Genomic DNA, 23,257 nt, shown 5'->3' with positions numbered 1-23,257 from the left:
TCAAGGATTTTATAAAAGACAGATTCCATCTTATGTCTGCTCCCTTACTAAAAGTCTCTTAACTTATCTCAAAAGCAGTTGAGGAGGGTTTGGGAACAAATACTGCTAGAGAGACTTTTGCTTAAGCAAAGCCCCTCACTGAGGTACACGCTTATGACCCATTATGGCCTGCCACAGAGCCACAAAAGCTGGGCAAGTATTCAGCATTCCACCTTCCACCAGCACAGCTCCATTATTGCTGTGTTCTTACACAATTTCAGCTTCTTCTGGTGTACTCTTCAATTCACCTACTTGGCGAGAATTTCATTCCATATTAATTTACATCTGCACTACCAGACAGAGCATCATTTATTAAAGTTAAGAATTTTTCTTTGAAAATAAACATTTAAACTAAAGAACAAACTGTAAAAGCATATTGCAAAATAATCAAATCCAGAGTAACAGCAACACTTTGGGCCAGTTCTGCTCTCAGTCATACCTATGTAAATCCAGTATTATTTCACCATCTTCATGGGAGTAACTCTGAATTTATACCAGTGTAACCGAGAGCAAAATCTGACACTAATTTGAGTGTAATAAATATTTTGGAAGCTCTCCTTGTTCATGTTGGTAAAACACATAAGAGGCGTACTATGCAAGATACGAAGGTGAGCTGTTGGCTGCTTAAGAAGCTTTTCCCCCACTTTCTGCCAAATCTGTGTCTACTGTCATATTATTAATTAGCCTATGCTCTGACTTTTTAATGTGTTACTCCAGCAACAATCTTCTGTCTGCCAATCACCACTACATTTCTCAGCATCTCTCACACTAGCTCTGTTCCTTTGCACAAGCATCTGATGGTCAAGTGTGTATTTCTGAACTACACAAGACACTAGATTTTACAAGCTTGTACTTCTCCATATTTTTATTTTCCTGTAATGTGTGTTGTCTGCCTTATTACATGGACTGTTTCTTCTTCAGTCTGATGAAACAAGTATTTGACAGGTTGCCCAATGCTATGCTCAGACGGCAATCTACTATAACCTGATCTCCTTTCCATTTCTTAAATAAACCCATATGAGAGAAATGAACTATCCAGGTAGAGTTTCAGCAGCTAATGAAGAGGATGCCATTAAGTGGTTACATGTAGCTGAGTATTCCATACACATATTTTTTATACTTATGTGGGTCTCAACACTTCACTGTTTTAAATCACCCGATCATCCCATTAAGCTAAATATTCTTCACTTTATTAATTATATGGTTTTATATCTGTACTGTACTTGCATAGTGGAAATTAATAAATTATAGTAATGATTTATGCAACTGATTACTGAGCAATAAACTGTCAAAATAGTATACCATAAATCAACCAAATCATTTAGTGTCTGGTCTTGAATCTGATTTTTCTCTTGCATTTTTATTTCAATATTTCATTTCCTGTATCTAGTTTACTCTCCCTCTCAAATTAACTGTGAAACATATCAGCTATGCAATACTCAATGGTGAAAAGGTGAATTAGAAAGTGCTGATACTGACTCGAGATTCCCAGTATTCCTTACACAAGAAACAGTATTCTGAGAAAGGTTCTACTACAGAGAAAACATAAGCTTCTTCTGTACCAATATTTAATGTATGTTCTCCACTTATCAAGAGGAAAGGGAAATCCTACCTCTCAGAAATAGCCTACTGTATTTAATTCCAAAACACTTAAATGCAATTAATAATGACACAGTACTGTTTAGATAAATAACTCATTTGCTGTGTTTAAGAAGAATGATCAAATGGAAAATATAAATGAATGAAAATCTTTACACATCCAGCCTGTTGTTAAGATCCACACAGAAGGCCCACTGACATAAAATTGGTGCCTACATCCTAAAATGAAGACTGCATTAGAAAGGTCAGACAGACATCATGTACATGTGCACTGAGGGCAAAGTAATTGCCGTTAATCTGATTATTTGAGAACCTAACCAACCCTTTCAAAAAGTTCACATCTAATACTATGGAACATTCAAGTCACTACACAGTTCAATATTTGTATTTCTTAAACAAATTTCCACTGCATCTACTTGTAAATTCCTGTGTTTTCACAGAGGATCCATTTTTGACCAGCTCATTAAATGGTAACATTAGCACTTTCCAAGAGAAAGCATTTTTTTTTCAGAAGTTCTGATTTCAATGCAGTGAGACACACTGAGGTCCGCTAGAATACCATCGGAAGGGCAACAGCAGGACACAAGTTACACTATTATTTATCAGGCTGTAATGTGTATAATGCTGCTGAATGCAAATAAAAAGAATAAAAGTATTCATTCTGACCTTGTAGAGGCCAGCTCTCTTTCTCTCTCCAATGTTACTGCACGCCACGTAAAGATCAGTTCTTCATTTAATCATGATCAAATATCTCTCAGGGAATGTATGTTATTCCACAGAAGAGGAAACTAGCTGTTTGTGCATTATCCAAGAAGCTTGAGCAATTCACAGTAGTAGGAAAGACTTCTAAAAATAAGTCACCTCCCAGCAGATGCACTTCCTTCCTGTCTTAGTTTGAGTCAGTTCGTAACTGCATGAAAGGACAAAGCTTGAGGACAGAGTAGTGAGAACTCCTATAACAGATACACCATACAAATAAATGTAGTTCTTTCCTTGTCTGTCTAAAAGAATCAGAACATTGGAGGCGGAGTGAACCACAGACCCAACAGGATATGCGTGACCAGAGCTCCTGGTGTGTAGTTTCTGCTTCTATGTTTATTTTTGGATATGGTTTTCTTAGTCCTTTGCAGTATTCAGGGCTAGGAAGTAGCTCTGTACTAACTTGATAATGCCAAAGGGGAAAAGTAAGTTCTTTTTGGGATAGGGAATGTCTCTTAGTATACGTTCATAAAACACCATGTAAGTCTAGTGCTAACAGAGCGACTAATAAGTTCTCACATGAAGAATATTTTTTGACTGTGTTAACACTCCTTAAAGAGGAAGACCAGAGATAAGCCAGTGCATGACACTGGAGATTCTGGACTCCTCCTAGAGCTTCTTTGTCAAGCAATAATGTTCAGCTCACTGTAAGAACTTAGCCAGAGATTTCATCTTCTCCAATGTGCTGCAGCAGCTGTTGGTGTAAAACTAGACGTCTCTGAGGAGCACACTCTGAGGCTGAGCAGATGTTCATGAACAGGGTGCTGCTTAAACAGACATAGTCATTAGAGAAAAGACTTGACCATTTTCACTGGTAATTGCTCTTATCAGGATGATATCATCTGTTTTGACTGGCTTATTCCCTGAGTATTAAAAATGGAGGTCATAGAAGATCCTGTCCGTATTTAAAGGGCAGAAAGAATATCCTTTTTTTTTTTCAAATATTCTTTCCCAAGAAACACAAGCTGCCTTCCCTCCTACACATATCTGGTAGAACTACTGTATTTCCATATATACAAAGTCTATAAAATTCAGGGAGGAAAAAAAGACACCCCTTCCCCCCCCCCCCCCCCCACAAATCTGTATAGAAGTAAATCTATTACTTTTCAGGTCAAGTATTCTCAATGAAGTCCTACACTAATTAAAATAAGAGTCACAGGTTCTGTATTAAGCCAAATACACATTAACTATGTTATCAGGTTGTGTGTGTCCTGGGATATGAAGCAATATAGAAGATCAATAATATTGTTTTTTACAGTGGTATAACTTTATACAGGCATAGAGCCAATTTACAATTTGATTTAAACAAATATACAGAGAAAATTGTACAAAAATAGCACTGATTCAAAATTGGCACCACAGTGTGACTTTATAAAGATAGCCTTACTTTAAAATTCTTCCTGAATTTGTTAATGAAATTAAACAGTTTCTCCCATCCTACCCCTGCAGTTCAGCTCTAGTTATCCAGAGGGCTGAAAATGGTATGCAGTGGATTTTAATATTAATTTCCTGAAGATATTTGCTGTAATGATGCTGACGTGGTGCCCTCTTTTGTCTTTCCCAGGACACCACTGAAAACTAATCTGTAGACCATTCTTAGTTATGTAGAGCATTTTAATAAATGCAAATATAGAAGTTATGGAACGGCATGGTCAGAACAAGTTTGCCAAAATCTGCTGTGGCTAAACAAAGGTGACCTGATCTTAGAACAAGCCCTGAACAACACCAATCCCACAACTCATGAAAAAGTTACTGTAAAAGGAAAGATGTGCACTTATGGTACAATGAAAATATCATTATAATATTACTAATATTTTCAGAGATTTTCATAAAGAAGTCACATATATTTTGAATATCTATCTTCTTTGTAAAGAATATTTTTATTTTTTAGCTGCCACATATGTTGTGGCTTTGGAATTAATGTACTGCATAGAGACAAAAGCAGCCTTGCAAAACCCAAATACCCATTTCAAGTCCTGCTAATACATCCTAAACTACCAACTAGTGCTAACTTCTTCAGCATTCTTGTTGAACAGGATGTTCAGGAATATTGCCCACAAGAGAGACTTCACAAAGATTCAGAAAGAATTTGATTGCAAAGTGCACAGAAAGCACATGCCAGTCGACCTACAGTCTATGAGTGACACCTGCAGCATGTCCAATATTCTTTGTATAAAATTTTGACAGGTCAGAAATACACTGAAAAGTGACTGCTAAACGCTCCCAAGACAGCTCTCTCTTGATGACAGCTACCATTTTTGTATTGGGTTGTTATAATTTAAACATTATAAAAAATAAAAGTTGCTCTGTAAAAATAAACAGCATTGTATCAACCATTTAAGTAAGAGTAGTCAAAGGAAAAACATTTTCAAAGTGCTTTGTAATTCTCGTTAGAACATCTTTAAGGTGTTTCTGACAGAGGAAAATATTTTTAAAAGCATGCCACGTTCAGAATCGAAAAAAGCAAACATATGCTAAAGGTTTGGGGGTTTTTTCCATTTATCAAAGATGAGATCCAATTACTTTGTTTTTAGAAAGGAAATCCCTTGGATACCACAGATGACACCTCTTGTCCTACATCTAGGGAAAGGTGAACTAAAAACATTTTAACTGACAAAACCTGAGCCCAGGTTTGTTTTCTTCCATCACTAACATCCAAGACTCCATCTGCATTACAAGTTTTGCCATCTGTAAACATAACACTAAACCAAGTTACAAGACGGTCAAAGCATGCGGTAGTTAAGCAAGGCACTTAAACACTGTAAAATCTGTAGTGAGATGGAGCCTAGAGTATTGCAGGAACAGCATTCTTCACATATTTGCTCAAGTATTTTCCTACAGCTCTATTTGAGCTAAAGACGTTGGGCCAAATTCTGCTGTAAGTTACAGAAGCACAACCAATGAAGCAAAGTCTGCCACTATCAGTGTGTTCAGCGGCAGACATGTTTCAACAGTACCTTGGCACTCTGATGCCCTGCCCATTCTATAGTACAAAGGTGGGCAAACTACGGCCCGCGGGACCCTCCTGCCCAGCCCCTGAGTGCCAGCCCCAGGAGGCTACTCTCTGGCCCCTCTCCTGCTGTTCCCCCTCCCCCGCAGCCTCAGCTCGCCTCGCCTCCGGCGCAATGCTGTGGGCGGCGGGGCTGAGAGCTCCTGGGGCAGTGTAGCTGCAGAGCCAGGGCCTGGCTCTATGTCATTCGACTAGCTGGTGTCAAATGTAAATATAAATCTGACAAACCAGCAAATGGAGGGCTCAAATGAATATGTTAATCTGAGTTAGTTTCATTTTATGAAATAAGTTAAGGAGAGAAGTAAACAGCAGTTAAAGTAAATTCTGACTAATGCATTTGTGGAGTAACTTATTAAGCAAAGTTGTCAAGACAAAAAAACAGGATGGTCTTTGAAGAAATATTAATAAGGATATGTAATCTTGCAGAAGATGAAGTATCAAAAAGGGACAAGTGGATTTAACTCATTCTCCAAAAAAATGTTTACAAAATTATATTCCTCTGCTAAAACTGAACACATTAAGACACAATCATGATGTCATTATATACATACATTTCACTTTTCTGTAACTATATTAATTGTTCAATAAGTCTTTTGGCTTTACCTCCCAAAGTGCTTTGAAATCCTTCTGCTCAATTCGAAGTAGCTCACTGTATTCCCTGGTAACAATAGTGGCATGGCGAGGGGTGTTATCCAGAATTGACTCTCCAAAAGCGGTTCCTATTCCCAGGGTACATATTGTCACAGCATCCTTTGAATCAAAAATAAAAAAGGACATGTATTAAATTCCTGGCTTTTGAAGGGGTCTGTAGTTTCATTTCACTTATCAGCTGATTATGCTACACAGCACAGACTTAGAGTCTTAATTAATTTTCTAGGATAAGCATTTTAACATTGGAGTGGGAGGATAGGGCTGGGTTGGTCCAGTGGTGCAGGAAGCCTTGATTTCAGAATGTGCTTAGGACTTCTGTTTTCCCTGTCATTAGCTGGATCAGATCTGCCTTGCTGTAAACTACACAGCACAGGAGTCACCACCATCTTTGGAAGAAAAAGTCATGATCTCTGGTCATGTATCCCTTTAGGCAGCTGTGATGATGAGTGTGAGGTTAACCATATTTCTATGAAGAATATGGGGTGTATGATATGAATATGGCATAACTAAGATATACTTTTTACAAGATGGCTCATTTAAGGTATCATTGGAAAGGTTATGATTTACTGAATGTGATTATCCAATTTGTATGCATGTTTCATTTATGTATCTAGACTTAGGAATATTGACTATGTAACAATTACAATTGTGTGTGTACTTGGGGGGAACACCCACCAGACAGTAGGCAATCACCCTCAATGACCCATTAGGAAGAAACAAAAAGACTGTGGCAGGCTACTAATCTCTCTTCTTCCTAAGAGATGTAGCTGTGACACTATCAGGTCAGGTGATAAGATCACTTGATACAACATACCACCTTAGACACTGCTGGTACTTTTTCCTTTGTAGGGGGGTGGGGATCAAACGAAGGATTCCTGCCTTAGGTAATCCTGCAGATTTTTCTATACAGCGCAAGAAAACAAAAACTTTGGGTCTGCACTCCAAGGGAGGTGGGCACTTGAGTGCTGGGGCAAGTCCCTTAAACTGAGCCTTCCCAGAGCTGATCTCAGTGTCTGTATCTTTCTGCAGCTGGGTGTGGCCCTGTCCAGGGCCGGTTCTGGCTTTTTGGCCGCCCCAAGCAAAAAAAAAAAAAAAAACGGGGCGGCCAGAACAGCAAAGCAAAAAAAAAACCCTGCAGCGCAGGTGCAGGGGAGGGGGGGGAGGGAGAGGGAGCGGGCAGGAAGGCGGCGGACAGGGCTACAGCAGGGGCGCTGCCACGCGGCCCCTCCCGCTGCGCCGACTCCTGCCGCGAGGGCTCCGCTCTGGTCGGCGGGGAGGGAAGGAAGAGGGCTGCCCTGCAGGGCGCTCTGGTTCTCCGCGCCGCTGCCCCCTACAGGGCGGCCGGAGCGGAACAAGAACAAACAAACAAACAAACAAACAAACAAAAAGCGGCCATGCCGCCCTAGGATTGGGTAGAATGCCGCCTCCAACAATCTGCCGCCCCAAGCACCAGCTTGCTCAGCTGGTGCCTGGAGCCGGTCCTGGCCCTGCCTGTGCGTGTGCTAGTGGAGGCTTAAGAGCCCGGCTCAGCAAGACAGGGTAAAGGGGGCCCAGGCTGGCAGAACAGGCAGGCTCAGTGGTATCTCAGTACATCAGGTGGCACCTTAAAGGGGGGAAAACCTATCATTGAGGCGTAGTCAAGCAGGATTATATGCGCAGTTTATTGCTATGAGACACTGGTGGTGATTTTAAGTAAGTTTGAAGTGTGCTGGCTAGTGAACAGACAAAGGGGGAACGGATAGCTCAGTGGTTTAAGCATTGGCCTCCTAAACCCAGGGTTGTGAGTTCAATCCTTGAGGGGGCCATTTAGCAATCAGGGCAAATATCTGTCTGGGGATTTGTCCTGCTTTGAGCAGCGGGTTGGACTAGATGACCTCCTGAGGTCCCTTCCAACCCTGATATTCTATGAAAGTGGTTACTGGTTTGTTATTTTCTGTTTGCTTATTTCAGGCAAGAGAAGTAAGGAAAGGAAAAGCATAAAAATGAGTGAAAGTGAAGCTACCAAAAAGTTGGAGCTCTACAGATTGCAAGTAGAAGAAAGCAAAAAATGCATAAGAGACAGTTAGAATTGAAACAGATGGAAATTGATGAGCAAGAGGCAGCCCACCAGAGAGCCATGGAAGCAGAAGCAGTCAGGCAGAAAAATGCCCTGGAACTGAAAGACAAAGAAATGAAGCATGAACTGGCCATAATGGAGTGGAGGAGACAGAACCCCCCCAGGGGGCTCCACCTCTCCAAAAATTCACAAGTGGAAGCGCTTGTGTCTGGCATACAGCAAATCTGGGGACATTGCTGAATACTTCATCACCTTTGAGAGGCTGTGCATGCTCCATGCAATTCCTGAGGATCAAAGGATGATGACTTTGGTTGCAAAATTGACTGGGAGGGCTCTGGACATATTCAATAAGGTGCCAATTAGTGATGCTTCAAGCTATGGTAAATTTAAGGAATTAGTTTTGAAACAGTTTCAGATTACACCTGAAATTTACAGAGTAAAATTTAGATGCCTTAAGGGAGGGGCTGGATTAAGTAATGTGGTTTATGTGAACCAAATGAGAGATGTACTGGATAAGTGGTTAACGGAAAAAAGTATTATAAGCTTTGAAGCAGTGTGTGATTTGGTTGCTCAGGAACAGTTCCTGACTATGTCTAATGATGATGTAAAACTGTGTTTATGGGATAAAAAGGATAAGTGGCAATTGCCTGAGGTGCCTCTGTGCTTTGGAAAAACAACGAGGAGTCCAGTGGCACCTTAAAGACTAACAGATTTATTTGGGCATAGGCTTTCGTGGGTAAAAAACCCACTTCTTCAAATACATGGAGTGAAAATTACAGATACAGGCATAAATATATATTGGCACATGAAGAGAAGGGAGTTACCTTACAAGTGGAGAACCAGTATTAACAGGGCCAATTCAGTCAGGGTGGATGTAGTCCACTCCCAATAATTGATGAGGAGGTGTCAATACCAAAAGAGGGAAAATTGCTTTTGTAGTGAGCCAGCCACTCCCAGTCCCTATTCAAGCCCAAATTGATGATGTTAAGTATGTAAATGAATAGTAGCTCAGCAGTTTCTCTTTGAAGTCTGTTTTTGAAGGGTTTTTTTGTTTGTTTTTTAGAAGTATGGCTCCTTTTAAATCTGTTATTGAGTGTACAGGGAGACTGAAGTGTTCTCCTACTGGCTTTTGTATGTTACCATTCCTGATGTCTGATTTGTTTCCATTTATCCTTTTATGTAGAGACTGTCCGGTTTAGCCAATGTACATGGCAGAGGGGCATTGCTGGCACATGATGGCATATATCACACTAGTAGATGTGCAAGTGAAGGAGCCTCTGATGGTGTGGCTGGGTCCTATGATTGTGTCGCTAGAGTAGATATGAGGACAGAGAAGGCAATCTCTTCCTCAGTTATTGGGAGTGGACTACATCCAACCCTGACTAAATTGGCCTTCAACATTGGTTCTCCACTTGTAAGGTAACTCCCCTCTCTCCATGTGCCAATATATATTTATGCCTGTATCTGTAATTTTCACTCCATGCATCTGAAGAAGTGGGGTTTTTACCCACGAAAGCTTATGCCCAAATAAATCTGTTAGTCTTTAAGGTGCCACTGGACTCCTCGTTGTTTTTCCAGAGCACAGAGGCACCCCAGGCAATTGCCACTTATCATACAGGGTTTTTAAAGATTGACACTGCACAGCCAGGCAGTAAGCACCTGACAGCCTTTAGAGTAAATGGCACAGAATTCCCTGAATGGAGAGATTCTGGTGCAGAAATTTCTGTGGTCAGGAGAGACCTGGTTCAACAGAAAGACATACTGCCAGGACAGCTGGCAGAGCTTTTGTTAGTAGGAGATCACAAAATCCTTGTGCCTTTGGCTAACGTGCACATGGAAACTGGGGATCTGCAAGCTGAAGTAACTGTTGCCGTGGCTCCTCATAATCTTACACTAATTCTTTTGGGTAACGATTTTTTTAATGTGGCTCAGGCTGTCCAGAGCTCTGTCAGCAGCAAGAAAGAATCTTGTGCTGAAGCCCCAGACGGAAAGAACCAAGCTACAGAAACTGCTGAGGAAATGGGAGAGTTTCTCTAATTCCTCTGCAGCCCTGCAAAGCAGTTTGCTACAAAGGAATGGGGGTGGGTAAAACCAGTTCCTGTCTGGTGGCTATCCCCTCAGGGGATGGGAGTGTTTTGCCTGATGATAAAGAGTCTGTCCAGGTTGCTGGCTTCCAGGAAGTGGCAGTTAAGCAAGGAACAGAACTCACTCTAAAATGCCTAGGAAAATGTGTCCTAGCAGAAAGCCCAAAGAAAAAAAGTGTTGGAATCCTAGAGACCGCTGCGGTGGGTGCAGATTCCATGGACTCTAACTGGAGGCAAACCCAATTCGAGGAAAGAGGAGGGTACAAAGCTTCCAGTGAAGGGTCTGTTCTGGCTGTTAGTTGTGAGCCCACAGCTGACAGGGGACAGATTCCATTCTAGGGAGCACAGGGGTGTGTGCCCTAGAAGGGGGCCCAGGCTGGTGGAACAGGCGGGCTCAGTGGTATCCCAATACATCAGGTGGCACCTTAAAGGGGGGCAACCTGTCACAATGAGATCCTTTAAAAATGACTGGGGTGATCAGAAGGTGACTAGGAGAGAAAAGACAATTCTTGTATATAAAGTTTCTGCCCTTTCTAGGCTGCTGTGAGCAGAAGGAATATTTGACTGCAACTTTTTTCTCAACAAAGTCATCTTTCAATAATAATGGATTTATATCTTCTTGTATGTATAATATATTTGTCTATCTTTCAAGGTCTGATGGCAGTGCACTCTAAATCAAATCAATTCTTGGCCTTTCGACTGAGACTTCCAGTAAATCTGCCAATGGTTTAGTACATTAGAAATTGTACTAAAACTATAAACTCATTTTACACAGATCAGGCATTTTAAGGTAACAAGTCCAGAACAATTGGGAATGGATTCAGATTAATAACTATGGTCCCCAACCTGCAGTGAAATCCACTTCAATGACTTCAGTGGGTGAGGCCCGGCTTGACAAAGCCCTGGCTGGGATGATTTAGCTGGGAATTGGTCCTGCTTTGAGCAGGGGGTTGGACTAGATGACCTCTTGAGGTCCCTTCCAACTCTGATATTCTATGATTCTATGAGCACAGGAATCCACTCACATGGATCTCATTGTAAGATCAGGGCCTTAGAAATGAAAAGACCCATAGTCCAGTCTCCTTAACCATCCAGTCCCCTGGGACAGTTCTGAAATAAATGACATTACTGCAGAGTACTAGAAATGAAGGCCCCAAATCAACCAATAGTCTGATAAAAAAAATGCATATATTGTAGTTTACTGGGGAAACAGAAAATGTAAGCTCATTTTACTTGATATAACATTAGTAACACGGTTTGATTTAATTCTAAAATTTAGGATTCTTGAAATGGCCACAAAATATAATCAGTAATTTCTGGCAATGTACCTACTTCTTGCCCATGGCTCATAAACCAGGGAAGATTCATGAGCATAATTCAGCATCATTCTCTGTGCTTAAAATTGCATTGTTTTCCTTTCATGCATCCAATACGTGATAATAGGCAAATGTTATTAAGACCAAGTAAGTGGTTCTGTAATCGCATTACAAAGACAAATATCCATAATAGTCCAGCTCCCTGAACCATGGCAAATTGCTTTTGTACAGATATTTCCATATAAAATTATACAGTCAGAAAAATAAAATAAGTATAGCCTTGGAAAAGAATTAAGGATCTAGGAAAAATTTAACAATTGTTGGTAATAAATTTTCCAGGAAGGCAACTATGAGCAGTTGGGGGGGGGGGGGGGGGGGGGGGGGGGGAGAGCATATAGGATTCTATAGATAGCGGTTACACAGCAGTCCCATTATACCCAGAGACAACGTTTCTCCCTAGAGAAAGCTTTGTATGATGTTTTTAGAGGTGACGTCCTGTAACTATCCAAGCATTATCAAACAATGCACTCAAATGAGGGTACAAAGAAATGCCTTTATTATCCATACTGATTTTGTTCTCAAGGACTCTGATACTCTCAGCTTTATTTATTAAATTCAGTAAATGGCTTCTGTTTTGTCCTTACTGCAGAAATAAATTAATGGAATGGAAGAAATAGAAACTTTCCAATTAGGCAGATTATGAGCAATTTTTACATCTATTACTCTCTCTTTACCTCCCAAAAATAGGGTAAAAAACCTCTCCACATTTTGAGGGTTTTAGCAATGAAAGGAAAGACTTGTTAAAACCAGAATAGATGAAGGATAGACAGGGACATGTGTTTGTTAAGGAGTCACTTTCTAAGAGACCTTTTGATGAGGCAGCTGTTCAACCTAAGAAATAAATTAACACCATAGGTTTTCAGGTCAAGGAGCCTGAGGAATCATGTGTTCATAAAAGAAAAGTCCAGGATTCTGTCAAGTGAAAGTTCTTTCAGCTTTTTTCCAGACATCATTTCTCTACATGAGAAGTGGTTTCTCTGAGCCAGTTAGAGAGCAAGCCCATCTTGCTTCTTCAAGGCTTCAGAGTCCCATTTCCCCCCCCTGCTCTCTGTTTATATATCTCCCACCCCCTAGGAATGCTTCCTATTAGGGCCTGTTAATGTTACACTCAAGGATCTCCTGCTGTTCATGTAGACTATCTTGAGGATTGCTGGCAGCTAGAAGTTCAGGCTGCTGTTCCCCTCTGAAATCCCAAAAGCAGCAGGAGGTTCTATCTGCCAGGTACCAGCCAAGGTTCACATCGTTATTTAAAAAGAAGAAGCATTAAGGACTTGGAAAGATATGTTTGTTCCCATTGCTGTATGTTCTTTGCACACACTGTAAAATCATAGAGAGTTCAGGTCGCAGACTATGTACTTAAGTTCACTGCATTTCAGTGGCAGGTTTAAGATTCATGTGATGAAAGATGTTGTTTCAAAAATCCTCAGTTATAAGAGAGCTGTAGTAACATCCAATGGAACCAATCAGAATCACAAATTTAAACCATCAAACACCAGACATCCACAATGTATGCTCCTCCCCTTTTTCAAACACTCTTTTTCAAACATGGCAGACTGTAGTGTGCACAAGGGAATTACTTATTCCCTAAGGTCCAAATTCTGCACCCTCATTCATATGGAGTAGTGCCTTTCTCGGTGAGCAATCTCACAGAAGGTCAGAGAATGAGAAAGAGAAAAAGAATTTTGCGGGGGCAGAAGGGTTTTTTTTAATTAGAAAGTTAAGTTTATTCAGTGTTTTGAATCTGTGATGGAAAGGTGATTTGGTTGTTTCAGTTAAAAAAATTTGGATTATTTCCCCACCCTTTGCACCTTCATCCCATACCTAAACCCTTTGGATGCTACATATCATTCTGACAAATGTACAAATAATTATATTTTTAAAGGTGATGTGTTAAAAACACCATGGCTTGCTGACTATTTCAGGTAGCATTTCAGGTTTACTTCAAGCCAAGTTCCCTTATATAATCACAGAAACTAAAGGATATAAATTAACCAGAAGAATCAGTATTACGAAGAAACGTTCCTGTAGTATCATCCACATAAGAATACATTTAAACTGCTAAGAAAAGAAGCTCTTACCAAGTTATTGGCTTATCTGTAAGAGCTAAGGTGGCAATGATTTTCCATATTAGAATAGCAGTTCAAACAGTATATGATCATTGTGAAAAAACTGTTAGGGAAATACTCTTTATATGAGGAAAGGTAATTTGCTTTGGGAGATAATCATATGTTTGTTAGAAGCACTACTTCTCTTATAGTTTCCAATTAAAGTATTTACATACCACACCAATTGGGCTACTTACATAGTTAACATAGAATCCAGCAAAGAGCTTGTGTCACATATGCATAATCATATTTTCCAAAGAAAGATGGCTTGAGGAGATAGTTTTGATATTTGATAGGAAAATTAGGCAAAGATCTCATACACTTTGCTCAAGTGTAACAAGCATGGTTTAAATGGAAGTCTAACAGTCCTAAAATTCTGGTAATGCACAGATCAGCAAATGTGTAAAAATTCACATTTAAATAGAAACTGCATGAAAGTTTCTTGTAGTTCCAAATAGTCTGTTATCACATACACATATATACACATATAGACACACACACAGATATACATTTATATATATATCATATAATGACTGTTTCATTTACACTGGAGCAAGCAGTCTCTTATAAAAATCAAAGAATTATAAAAATGTAGCACTAAAAGGGACCTGGAGGGAAAAAAAAATCAAGTCCAGCCCCTACACTGAGGCAGGAAGAAGTAAACCTAAACCACTCCTGACAGGTGTTTGTCCAACCTGTTCTTAAAAACCTCCAGTGATGGGGATTCTACAACCTTCCTTTGAAGCCCATTCCAAAGATTAACTACCCTTATAATCAAAACATTTTTCCTGTTATCTAACCTGAATTTTCCTGGCTTCAGATTAAATCTATTACTTCTTGTCTTACTTTCAGTGGACATGGAGAACCATTGATCACTGTCCTCTTTATAACAGCCCTTAACATAGTTGAAGACTCCCCCTCTGGTAGTCTTAGACTTAAGTCTGAAGACTAAGCATGCCCAGTTTTTTATTTTTTTTTAAACCTTTCCTCATAGGTCAGGTTTTCTAAACCTTTGATCATTTTTGTTGCTCTTCTCTGGCCTCTTTTCAGTTTGTCCACATCTTTCCTACAGTGGGGGGCCCAGAACTGTACACTGACAATTATCGCCCTTGTCTTACATACAACCCAGAATGGTATTAGCCATTTTCACAATACATCACATTGTGACTCATATTCAATTTGTGATCCATTATAAACTCCAGATCCTTTTCAGCAGTAATACCACCTAGCCAACTATTCCCCATTTTGTAGCCGTGCATTTGATTTTTCCTTCCTAAGTGCTTTGCACTTTTCTTTATTTAACTTCATCTTGTAGATTTCAGACCAATTCTCCAATTCATCCAGGTCATTTTAAATTCTAATCCTGTCCTCCAAAGTCCTTGTAACTTCTCCCAACTTGGTATCATCTGCAAATTTTCTATGCATACTCTCCACTCCATTATCCAAATAATTAATGAATATATTGATGAGTACTGGATCCACGACTGTGGAACCCCATTAGATACAGCCTCCCAGTTTGACATAGAACCACTGAGCACTATTCTTTGAGTACCGTCTTTCAGCCTGTTGTGCACCCCCATTATAGTAATTTCATCTAGACCACATTTCCATAGTTTGCTTTGAGAATGTCATGTAAGGCCTTACTAAAAATCAAGACATATCATCTATTGCTTTCCCCTATTCACTAAGCCAGTGACCCTGTGAAAGAAGGAAATTAGGTTGGTTTGGCATGATTTGTTCTTGGCAAAGCCATGCTGGCTATTCCTTACAACCCTATTATTCTCTAGGTGCTTATGATTGATGTGCCTCCCCTACTTTGGTCTGCCAAGCCCCCATCCCTCATCATTTAAATCCCACCTGTAAATTCACTTCTCTGATGCCTACAGTAAGCAATTGAGTTATTTTCACTATTTTTAACTTGATCAATGTTATCTGCATATGGTCTTTAAATTTCCACCAAAACGTATACAAGCCTTAAACGTAGTAACTGTGGCCCAGTCCTGCATTCTGATTCATGCCCATGGTCTGCAGCAGGATCAGGGCCTATGTGACTCTTTTGCAGATATCTTAGCCCTTCACTGCCCCATTTCCTCCATTGTGTCTTGTCCACATTAAAATTGTAAGCATTTGTGGGAAGAGATAGTGGGTCCAATCCTGTGTCCACTGAAGTCAATGACAAAGCTCAATGGTGCAGGATCAGGCCGGCCTAGTGTCTTTTTATGTCTCCTGTTATAAGTCTAGCACACTTTGTGGAAATAAAAAACAAAATAATAATAAAGATGATCCTAAACGGCTGCTTAGAGGCCTTCTCTTACCAAAAACTTACTCGCAGCTTCATTTTGAGGTATTACAGTTGTGACACTTGAAAAACACTTGCCTATTTTCAAAGGAGAGTTAACAAATTTATAGTAAGTGGAGGTTTCCTGTGTGTTTCTACAGCACCCAGCTAAATAGGGCCTTGATTATGATGGGGGCCTTTGGGTGCTATCACAGTACAACTTAAAAACACTGTAGGAAAAAAAATTGTAAACAGAATCCATTTACAACAGTGAGTAAGGACCTTATTCTACCGAAGTCATAACAGGGCAAGGAAGTTGTTTATCAGGAGGAGTCTTTGCTGAGTTCCATGTACAAATCCCATGTACAAGTGTTATCAGGGTAGGTGCAACTACCTAACCCATAAAAGAAGGGAATAAATGGATTAGGAACAGGGGCAAGAAAATCCACTGAAAATTCTTCCGTGCCTTCCAGTGTAATACTTTTATCACTAAAACAGAAACATCTTCTTCCGTTTCTTACACATTGCTAAATACAGAGTCAACACTTAAACAATTTGTATGGAAATGCCCATACACCACTCAAAATTTACTGGACATGTAATTCTGTCACTTTTCTGCATTATAATTGTCTTGCCCCATTTCAATGGCAAGTGAAATTATTGCAGAAGTAGGGAGCAGCTAGCATCTTTCTCTGTATCACAGGGACAGAATTACTATTAACAGAGAAATCTATTCTGGTTAAAACTCAAAAAATGAACAGATTAAATAGCTGGATGAGATTTTTAAACTACCGGTAGTCATTTTGGTATGAAATAGTCTAGGTTCCGTCAGAAGCTAATTTCTCTTGTTTCTTATGTATTCTAACACTGCCCCCTTGTGATATACTAGAGTTCTGCACATATTAAGATAGCTTAATATTATCCCAACTCAGGTAAAACAAGATGTTTTACCTGTCAAATCCTAAATTTGTGTTTTCCCTGTTATCTCTAAAGGTCTAAATCAATGTGGGAAATATCTTGTTTTAATAAAATAGAAAAGAATCAGGCATTTCAACGCCATACAGTTCCGTTCCCGTCTTGCTGATAGTAGTTAACATCATCAGTGCCTAATACAAAAGAAACACAGAGCCTGTTCATGTGTTAACTAAGTAAAAAGAAGAGCTGATTATCCCATTTTAAATTAAAATTGTTGATTTGCCATGTTTAAGTCTATGATGATATCTTTTTCCAATGAGATTACAAGTTTGGTTGATAAAAGGGAATTATGTTGATGTAGTGTATTTAGATTTCTGTAAGGTGTTTGACTTGGAACCACACAACATTTTGATTAAAAAACTAGAATATAACGTTAACCTGGCACATATTAAACAATTAAAAGCTTGCTAATTGATAGGTCTCAAAAGTCATTGTAAATGGGAGAATCATCATCCAACAAGTGTTTTTCTGAGGGGTCCTACAGGAACTGGTTCTTAGCGCTATGTTACTTAACAATTTTATTAATGTCCAGGAAGAAAACATAAATCACCACTGATAATGTTTGTAGATGACAGAAAAATTAGGGAAAATGGTACATAATGAAGAGGACAGGTCACTGATATAGAGCAATCCAGATCACTTAGTAGCTGGGTGCAAGCAAACATTTTAATGCAGCTAAAGTAAATGCATATATTTAGGAACAAAGAATGTAGACCATGCTTACGGGATGGGGGACTCTATCGTGGGAAACAGTTACTCTGAAAAAGATATAGAGGCCCTGGTGGATAATCAGTTGAACAGGCTTTCCCAATGCAACGTTGTGGCCAAAAGTGCTAATGTGATCCTTGGATGCATAAGCAGGGGAATATTAAGCAGGAATAGGGAAGTTATTTATCTCTGTATTTGGCACTGGTGCGATTGCTGCTGGAATATGGTTTCCACAATTCAAGAAGGATGTTGATAAATTGGAGAGGATTCAGAGAAGAGCCTCGAGAATGTTTAAAGGATTAGAAAACATACCTTATAGCAGTAGTGGGCAACCTGCAGCTCGTCAGGATAACCTTTAAATTTGTACATCCACCCGCAGCTCCCAGTGGCCACAGCTCACCACTCCCAGCCAATGGGAGCTGCGGGAAGTGGCATGGGCCTGGCTGCTGCTTCCCACTGCTCCCATTGGCCGGGAGCAGCGAACCACAGCCACTGGGAGCTGCGGGAGGATGTGGAAATGTAAACCAACAGTCTGGCACCCACCAGCGGATTACCCTGATGGGCTGCATGCGGCCCACGGGCCGCAGGTTGCCCATCACTGCCTTATAGTGACAATCAAAGAAGCTCAATCTATTTAGCTTAACAAAGAGAAGGTTAAGGGGTGACTAGATCACAGTCTATATGAATCTACATGGGGAACAAATATTTAATAATGGTCTCTTCAGTCGAGCAGAGAAAGGTATAAACACGATCCAATGGCTGAAGATTGAAGCTAGACAAATTCAGCCTGGAAAGAAGACAAATTTTTAACAGTGCAAGTAATTAACATTGTAATAATTTACTAAGGGTCATAGTGGATTCACCATCACTGGCAATTTTAAAAATCAAGATTGGATTTTTTTTCTGAAAGATACACTCTAGGAATTATTTGGGGGAAGTTCTATGACTTATGTTATACCAAAGGTCAGAGTAGATCATTGATTTTCAACCTTTTTTCATTTGTGGACACCTAATACATTTCAAATAGTGGTGCACACCCCTTTGGAAGTCTTAGATAGTCTGCAGACCACAGGTTGAAAACCACTGAACTAGATGATCACAATGGTCTCTTTCGCGCTTGGAATCTATGGATCTATATTCTGTTAGTGATCTGGGATAATAAATGGTTTGTTGTTTTTAACCAAAAAACTTTCCAGTTCACATTTAAAGGTCATAATCAGAAATGAGAAAAACATAATCCCAAATCATAAGTGCATCATGTAAGTTTACTAGTATCTGCCATTTGATTGTCTTGATAGGGGAAGCCAGTCAGCTAGAATGCACAGGAATATTACTTACATTAGATTTTTAAAATCCTGAATTTTTCAGGTGGTACCATCCTAAGTGGTATTGGCACTAGAGATAAGATTGAGCCAGAACATTCGGAGTCCACATTTAAAGTGTGTCTATATCTAAGATTCTGGTTCAGATCCATCTTTCAATATTTTACTGAGAGGATAAGAAATTTTGTCCTCAACACTGGAGTAATCTCATCTTTTGGGAAGTATAAACTGATCTTTTTTACCTGGGCATCCACTAGAGGTGCACGGAAAGGGGACAGCTAGGAGCACATTATCATTCTATATTGTGAGAATACTGCTGCCGATCGAGCCGAGCAGCAACTTGCTCAAATTAGGCTAATTGTTCTCCCTCTCATTCTATACTCCGTACAGTTAAGAAGTTACTAAAACTAGTGAAAGAAAAGCTGTTTCTATATTTGTCACTTTTATATTGAATATGGAAATATGGAGGTAACTGTCAGGTGATTTTTTTTTTCTTGAATCCCAGCTCTCACAGGCTTGTTTACACTAAAATTTTTACACTAGTGTAGCTACACTGATGTAGCTATATTGGTGCAAACGTCTAGAGTACATGACACATTGCTGCAAAAAGTGACCTGAACTGGTTTCAGATGGGTTTCAAACTGGGGAAAGCTACACAGGCTCAAGGAACTTGTTACACTGGTGTAGTGTCCCTATGTCAGTGTATCTACAAAGGAGCAACAAATCCAAAAAACAAATACAAATAAGCTCTATATGTGGCTTTTTCCAGTATCTCCTCAGGCAGAGAATTCAATGTGTTGATTACACTCTGGAAGAAAAGGTCCTCTTTATGTGTTTAATATAAACTTTAGATTTTGCAATTTCCAGGAGTGCCAAGTTATTGAGAATTTACTAAGTTTACCTAGTGTTTTACTGCTTCTCCTCTCTCCATGTCTTGCACATACATTATTTCTTGGTGCCTGGCCTAGCACACCAGCAGTCTTAATACTTTGATGTTATTACACTACCTTTCTCATCTTACAGTGAAGGCTGCAGTGTGCTATTAGTGTCAGAGACCAGAAACATGGGTGATCATGTCTAGCAGATGGAGCTGGAGTCAGGACCGCTCGAATCGTTAGCCAGGAATCAGAGCCCATGGTCAGAGTCAGAGGTCAGAGGCCAGAGCCAGAGACAGAAGTCTGGAATCAGAGCTGAGGGTAGCATCGCCAGGCGTCCGGTTTTCAACCGGAACGCCCAGTCAAAAAAGGACCCTGGCAGCTCTGGTCAGCACAGCTGAATGGGCCACTAAAAGTCCAGTTTGCCGCAGCAGACGGTTCCGCGCGGCTCCTGGAGTCGGCCGGCACGTCCCACTGGCTCCTAGGCACAGGAGCGGCTAGGGGTCTCCGCATGCTGCCCCCGTCTGCAGGCACTGCCCCCACAGCTCCCATTAGCCACAGTTCCCGGCCAGAGGGAGCTGCGGAGCCGGGGCTCAAGGCAGCGCCTGTGCCTGGGACAGCACGCAGAGCCACCCTGGCCACTCCTGTGCCTAGGAGCCAATGGGACATGCCGGCCGCTTCCGGGAGCCACGCAGAGCCGGCCGCTGCAGCCAACCAGGAACTGCAGCCAATGGAAGCTGCGGGGGCGGTGCTTGCGGACAGGGGCAGCGTGTGGAGACCCCTGGCCACCCCTGCGCCTAGGAGTCAGAGGAACATGTCGCCGCTTCCCACCACCTGAGATAAGCGCTTGAGGTAAGCGCCACCCAGAGCCCACACCCCAACTCCCTGCCCCAGCCCTGAGCCCCCTCCCAAACTCCAATCCTGAGCCTCCTTCCATACCCAAACTCCCTCCTGGAGCATGCACCCCAACCCCTGCCCCAGCCCTGAGCCCCCTCCCACACCCTGAACCCCTCATTTCTGGACCCACCCCAGAGCCCGCACCCCCAGTCCACAGCCCACACCCCAACTCCCTGCCCCAGCCTGGAGCCCCCTCCTACACTCCAAACCCCTCATCCCTGGCCCCAGCCTGGAGCCCACACCTCCAGATGGAGCCCTCGCCCCCTCCTGCAACCCAACCTCCTGTCAGTGAAAATGAGCAAGTGAGCAAGGGTGGGAGAGAGTGAGCGACGAGGGTGGGGGGATGGAGTGAGCAGGGGGCAGGGCCTCAGGGCAGGGGTAGGGCAAGGGTATTCGGTTTTCTGCAAATCAGAAAGTTGGCAACCCAAGCTGAGGGTTAAGACCAGGTTACTTGGAGCAAGGTAAAGCAGGGGCAATGCTAAGGCCAAGGCAGGAGCAAGACTGGATCCAAGGAAAAACTAAATCAAGGCTGGAATAAAGCAGGAACACGGCTGTGAGCAAGCAGACTTGCTAGCACAGCCATGGGCAAATGCTTTGAGCAGCCACTAAACTGCTGCTAGGCTTAAGAGCTGGTCTGCTGACTCTTCCAACCAATCAGGCAGCCTACTACAGGCCAGCTGTGCTCATTAGGGTGTGGCTCTGCAGGCCTTGCTTCCTGACAGTCAGGATCAGCAAACTGCAATGGCTGGGGCTTCAGTTTAAACCTCTTAAGTAAAGGACAAAAATACATTTTTTCCATGGAATTCAATTCAAAAAGTTAGACCTTGAGCTGCACTTCATGCGAACCCACAATATGACAGACTGGTGATTCCTATTTTACATTCAGATCCAGATCCTCTTTCAGATTATTAAATTTCAGTTCCCCTAAATCAAGAACATGGGTTGCCTTTTATAGGAGCAAAAAGACAAAAAGTAAATTTAAACAGAAGAAAACACGGCTAACACCAGCATGCTTATGATGGACAAAAGAGCAAAGTATTGACACTATGCAGACCATTTTCATCTAGCCCTTTTATGTAGTTTGTAATATTTCTTTGTGCCATGCAACTGGGTTGTTTTAAAAAACAGTTGTATTTTTACCTGGTAGTTGCTCGTATCAGAAACTTTAACATCCAGTGATCCTGCCAAAACAGCATACCAATTTGTTCCAATATCACCCTGACGAAATACTAGAAAGATGAAATATTGTAAATAAATACTGTTATTGTAAACATATCTAACAATGCTGACAAACGTTGTTTTCATGTTGATGTATTACTGTACAGACTGCTAGCACCATAGGATTCGCCATACCATATCGGATTATTTATCTATCTGCTAAGATACCCAGTGAAACCGCAGCATACCAGCTTTAGGGTATCCATACATAGAATCTCAGTACAAATGAAAATAGATAGCAATATTTCAGGCCACCTTTCTTGTTTGCTTTTCTTTTTTCTGCTATCCTAGTTAATAAAAAGGTCCTCTGAACTTGCGTTTACCATGGTGCCTCTGAAATTTGAAATATTTATTGACTTCCCTCATCAGTCACACTTTATATGAAAATTATTTTTATAAAAGGTTAATAAATTATTAACAGATGTTTAAAAAATGCTTAATCAATTTTTTTAGATAGTTATACAGTCCAACAGATCAGCAGGTTGCTTATAACCATGGCGTATAATAATTTATAACACATTCTATTTATATCTGTAATATGCTTATAACATCTATTGATCATTTGCTAACCCTTTATTAACCATTCCTAAATGGAACTTTATATTACAGTGAGATCCACACGTCTTTGTTATGTTGCTACTATTATCTGATTCCCATCAGGAAAAATAATAGAGAATAGAAACCAAAGATATTTAGAAAATACCCTTATCAGGAGAAATACAAGGCGATAATTCACTTCTCTCTTTCTGGGGATGGTCCCTATAACTCTGTTTCAGAAAAGACTGTTAAAATATTTATCTACAATGCTACTTCTGTGGATTCCTCTTGTGCTTTAATAAAGTTTATGCTGAGAATCAACTTTATTTCATGCTATTTAATATTAAAGTAAAATATAGAGGATGTATGTACTATATTGATGTGTGCTTTAGAATGGGTCTAGATACATTAACTAGATGTATACCAAAAACAAAACACAAAAAATCCATCTTATGACTGTAAAAGACCAAGCAAAGGCACACAAGCCTGCAAAAGCAATAGGTCAATGTTTGTGTGAATAATTTCTGTAGCACAGATCACCATTTTTGTGTTAATACCTACTTTAAATGGTGTTCATACTGTGTACACATTATAAATCTATCGGATATGTATTTCTCTGAAAGTAATTTTAGACAAATAACTCATTTTTACTGCTTGCTGTTTTGGTATTTTTGTGGCATCTTTTCTGTTCTAAAAGTCTGCGCAAGCTAATGCTGCATTGGCAACTTGCTGCAAGATTGAAGGCTTCTGTATTAACAAGGGAGACTG

General features: G+C 40.6%; 1 protein-coding gene across 5 annotated transcripts in view; it reads right to left on the bottom strand.

The window, feature by feature from the left end:
- Positions 1-23,257, bottom strand: part of RAPGEF4 (Rap guanine nucleotide exchange factor 4) — a 299,132-nt gene that overhangs the window by 165,779 nt on the left and 110,096 nt on the right. For 4 of the 5 annotated variants that reach the window (XM_065561831.1, XM_065561832.1, XM_008178407.3 and 1 more), the window contains exons 3-4: positions 21,875-21,963; positions 6,011-6,157 (exon numbers count right to left, since the gene is read on the bottom strand). In XM_065561831.1, the coding sequence (XP_065417903.1) occupies positions 6,011-6,157; positions 21,875-21,963 (236 nt within the window). Of the gene's footprint in view, positions 1-2,304; positions 2,441-6,010; positions 6,158-21,874; positions 21,964-23,257 lie in introns of those variants that run through there. The other variant, XM_024114858.3, reaches the window with a different exon arrangement.

This window comes from Chrysemys picta, chromosome 11, assembly GCF_011386835.1.
Source record: "Chrysemys picta bellii isolate R12L10 chromosome 11, ASM1138683v2, whole genome shotgun sequence".
Lineage (NCBI taxonomy): Eukaryota > Metazoa > Chordata > Testudines > Emydidae > Chrysemys > Chrysemys picta.
The sequence above is the reverse complement of the archived record's forward strand: the minus strand, read 5'-3'. Positions and strand labels throughout refer to the sequence as shown.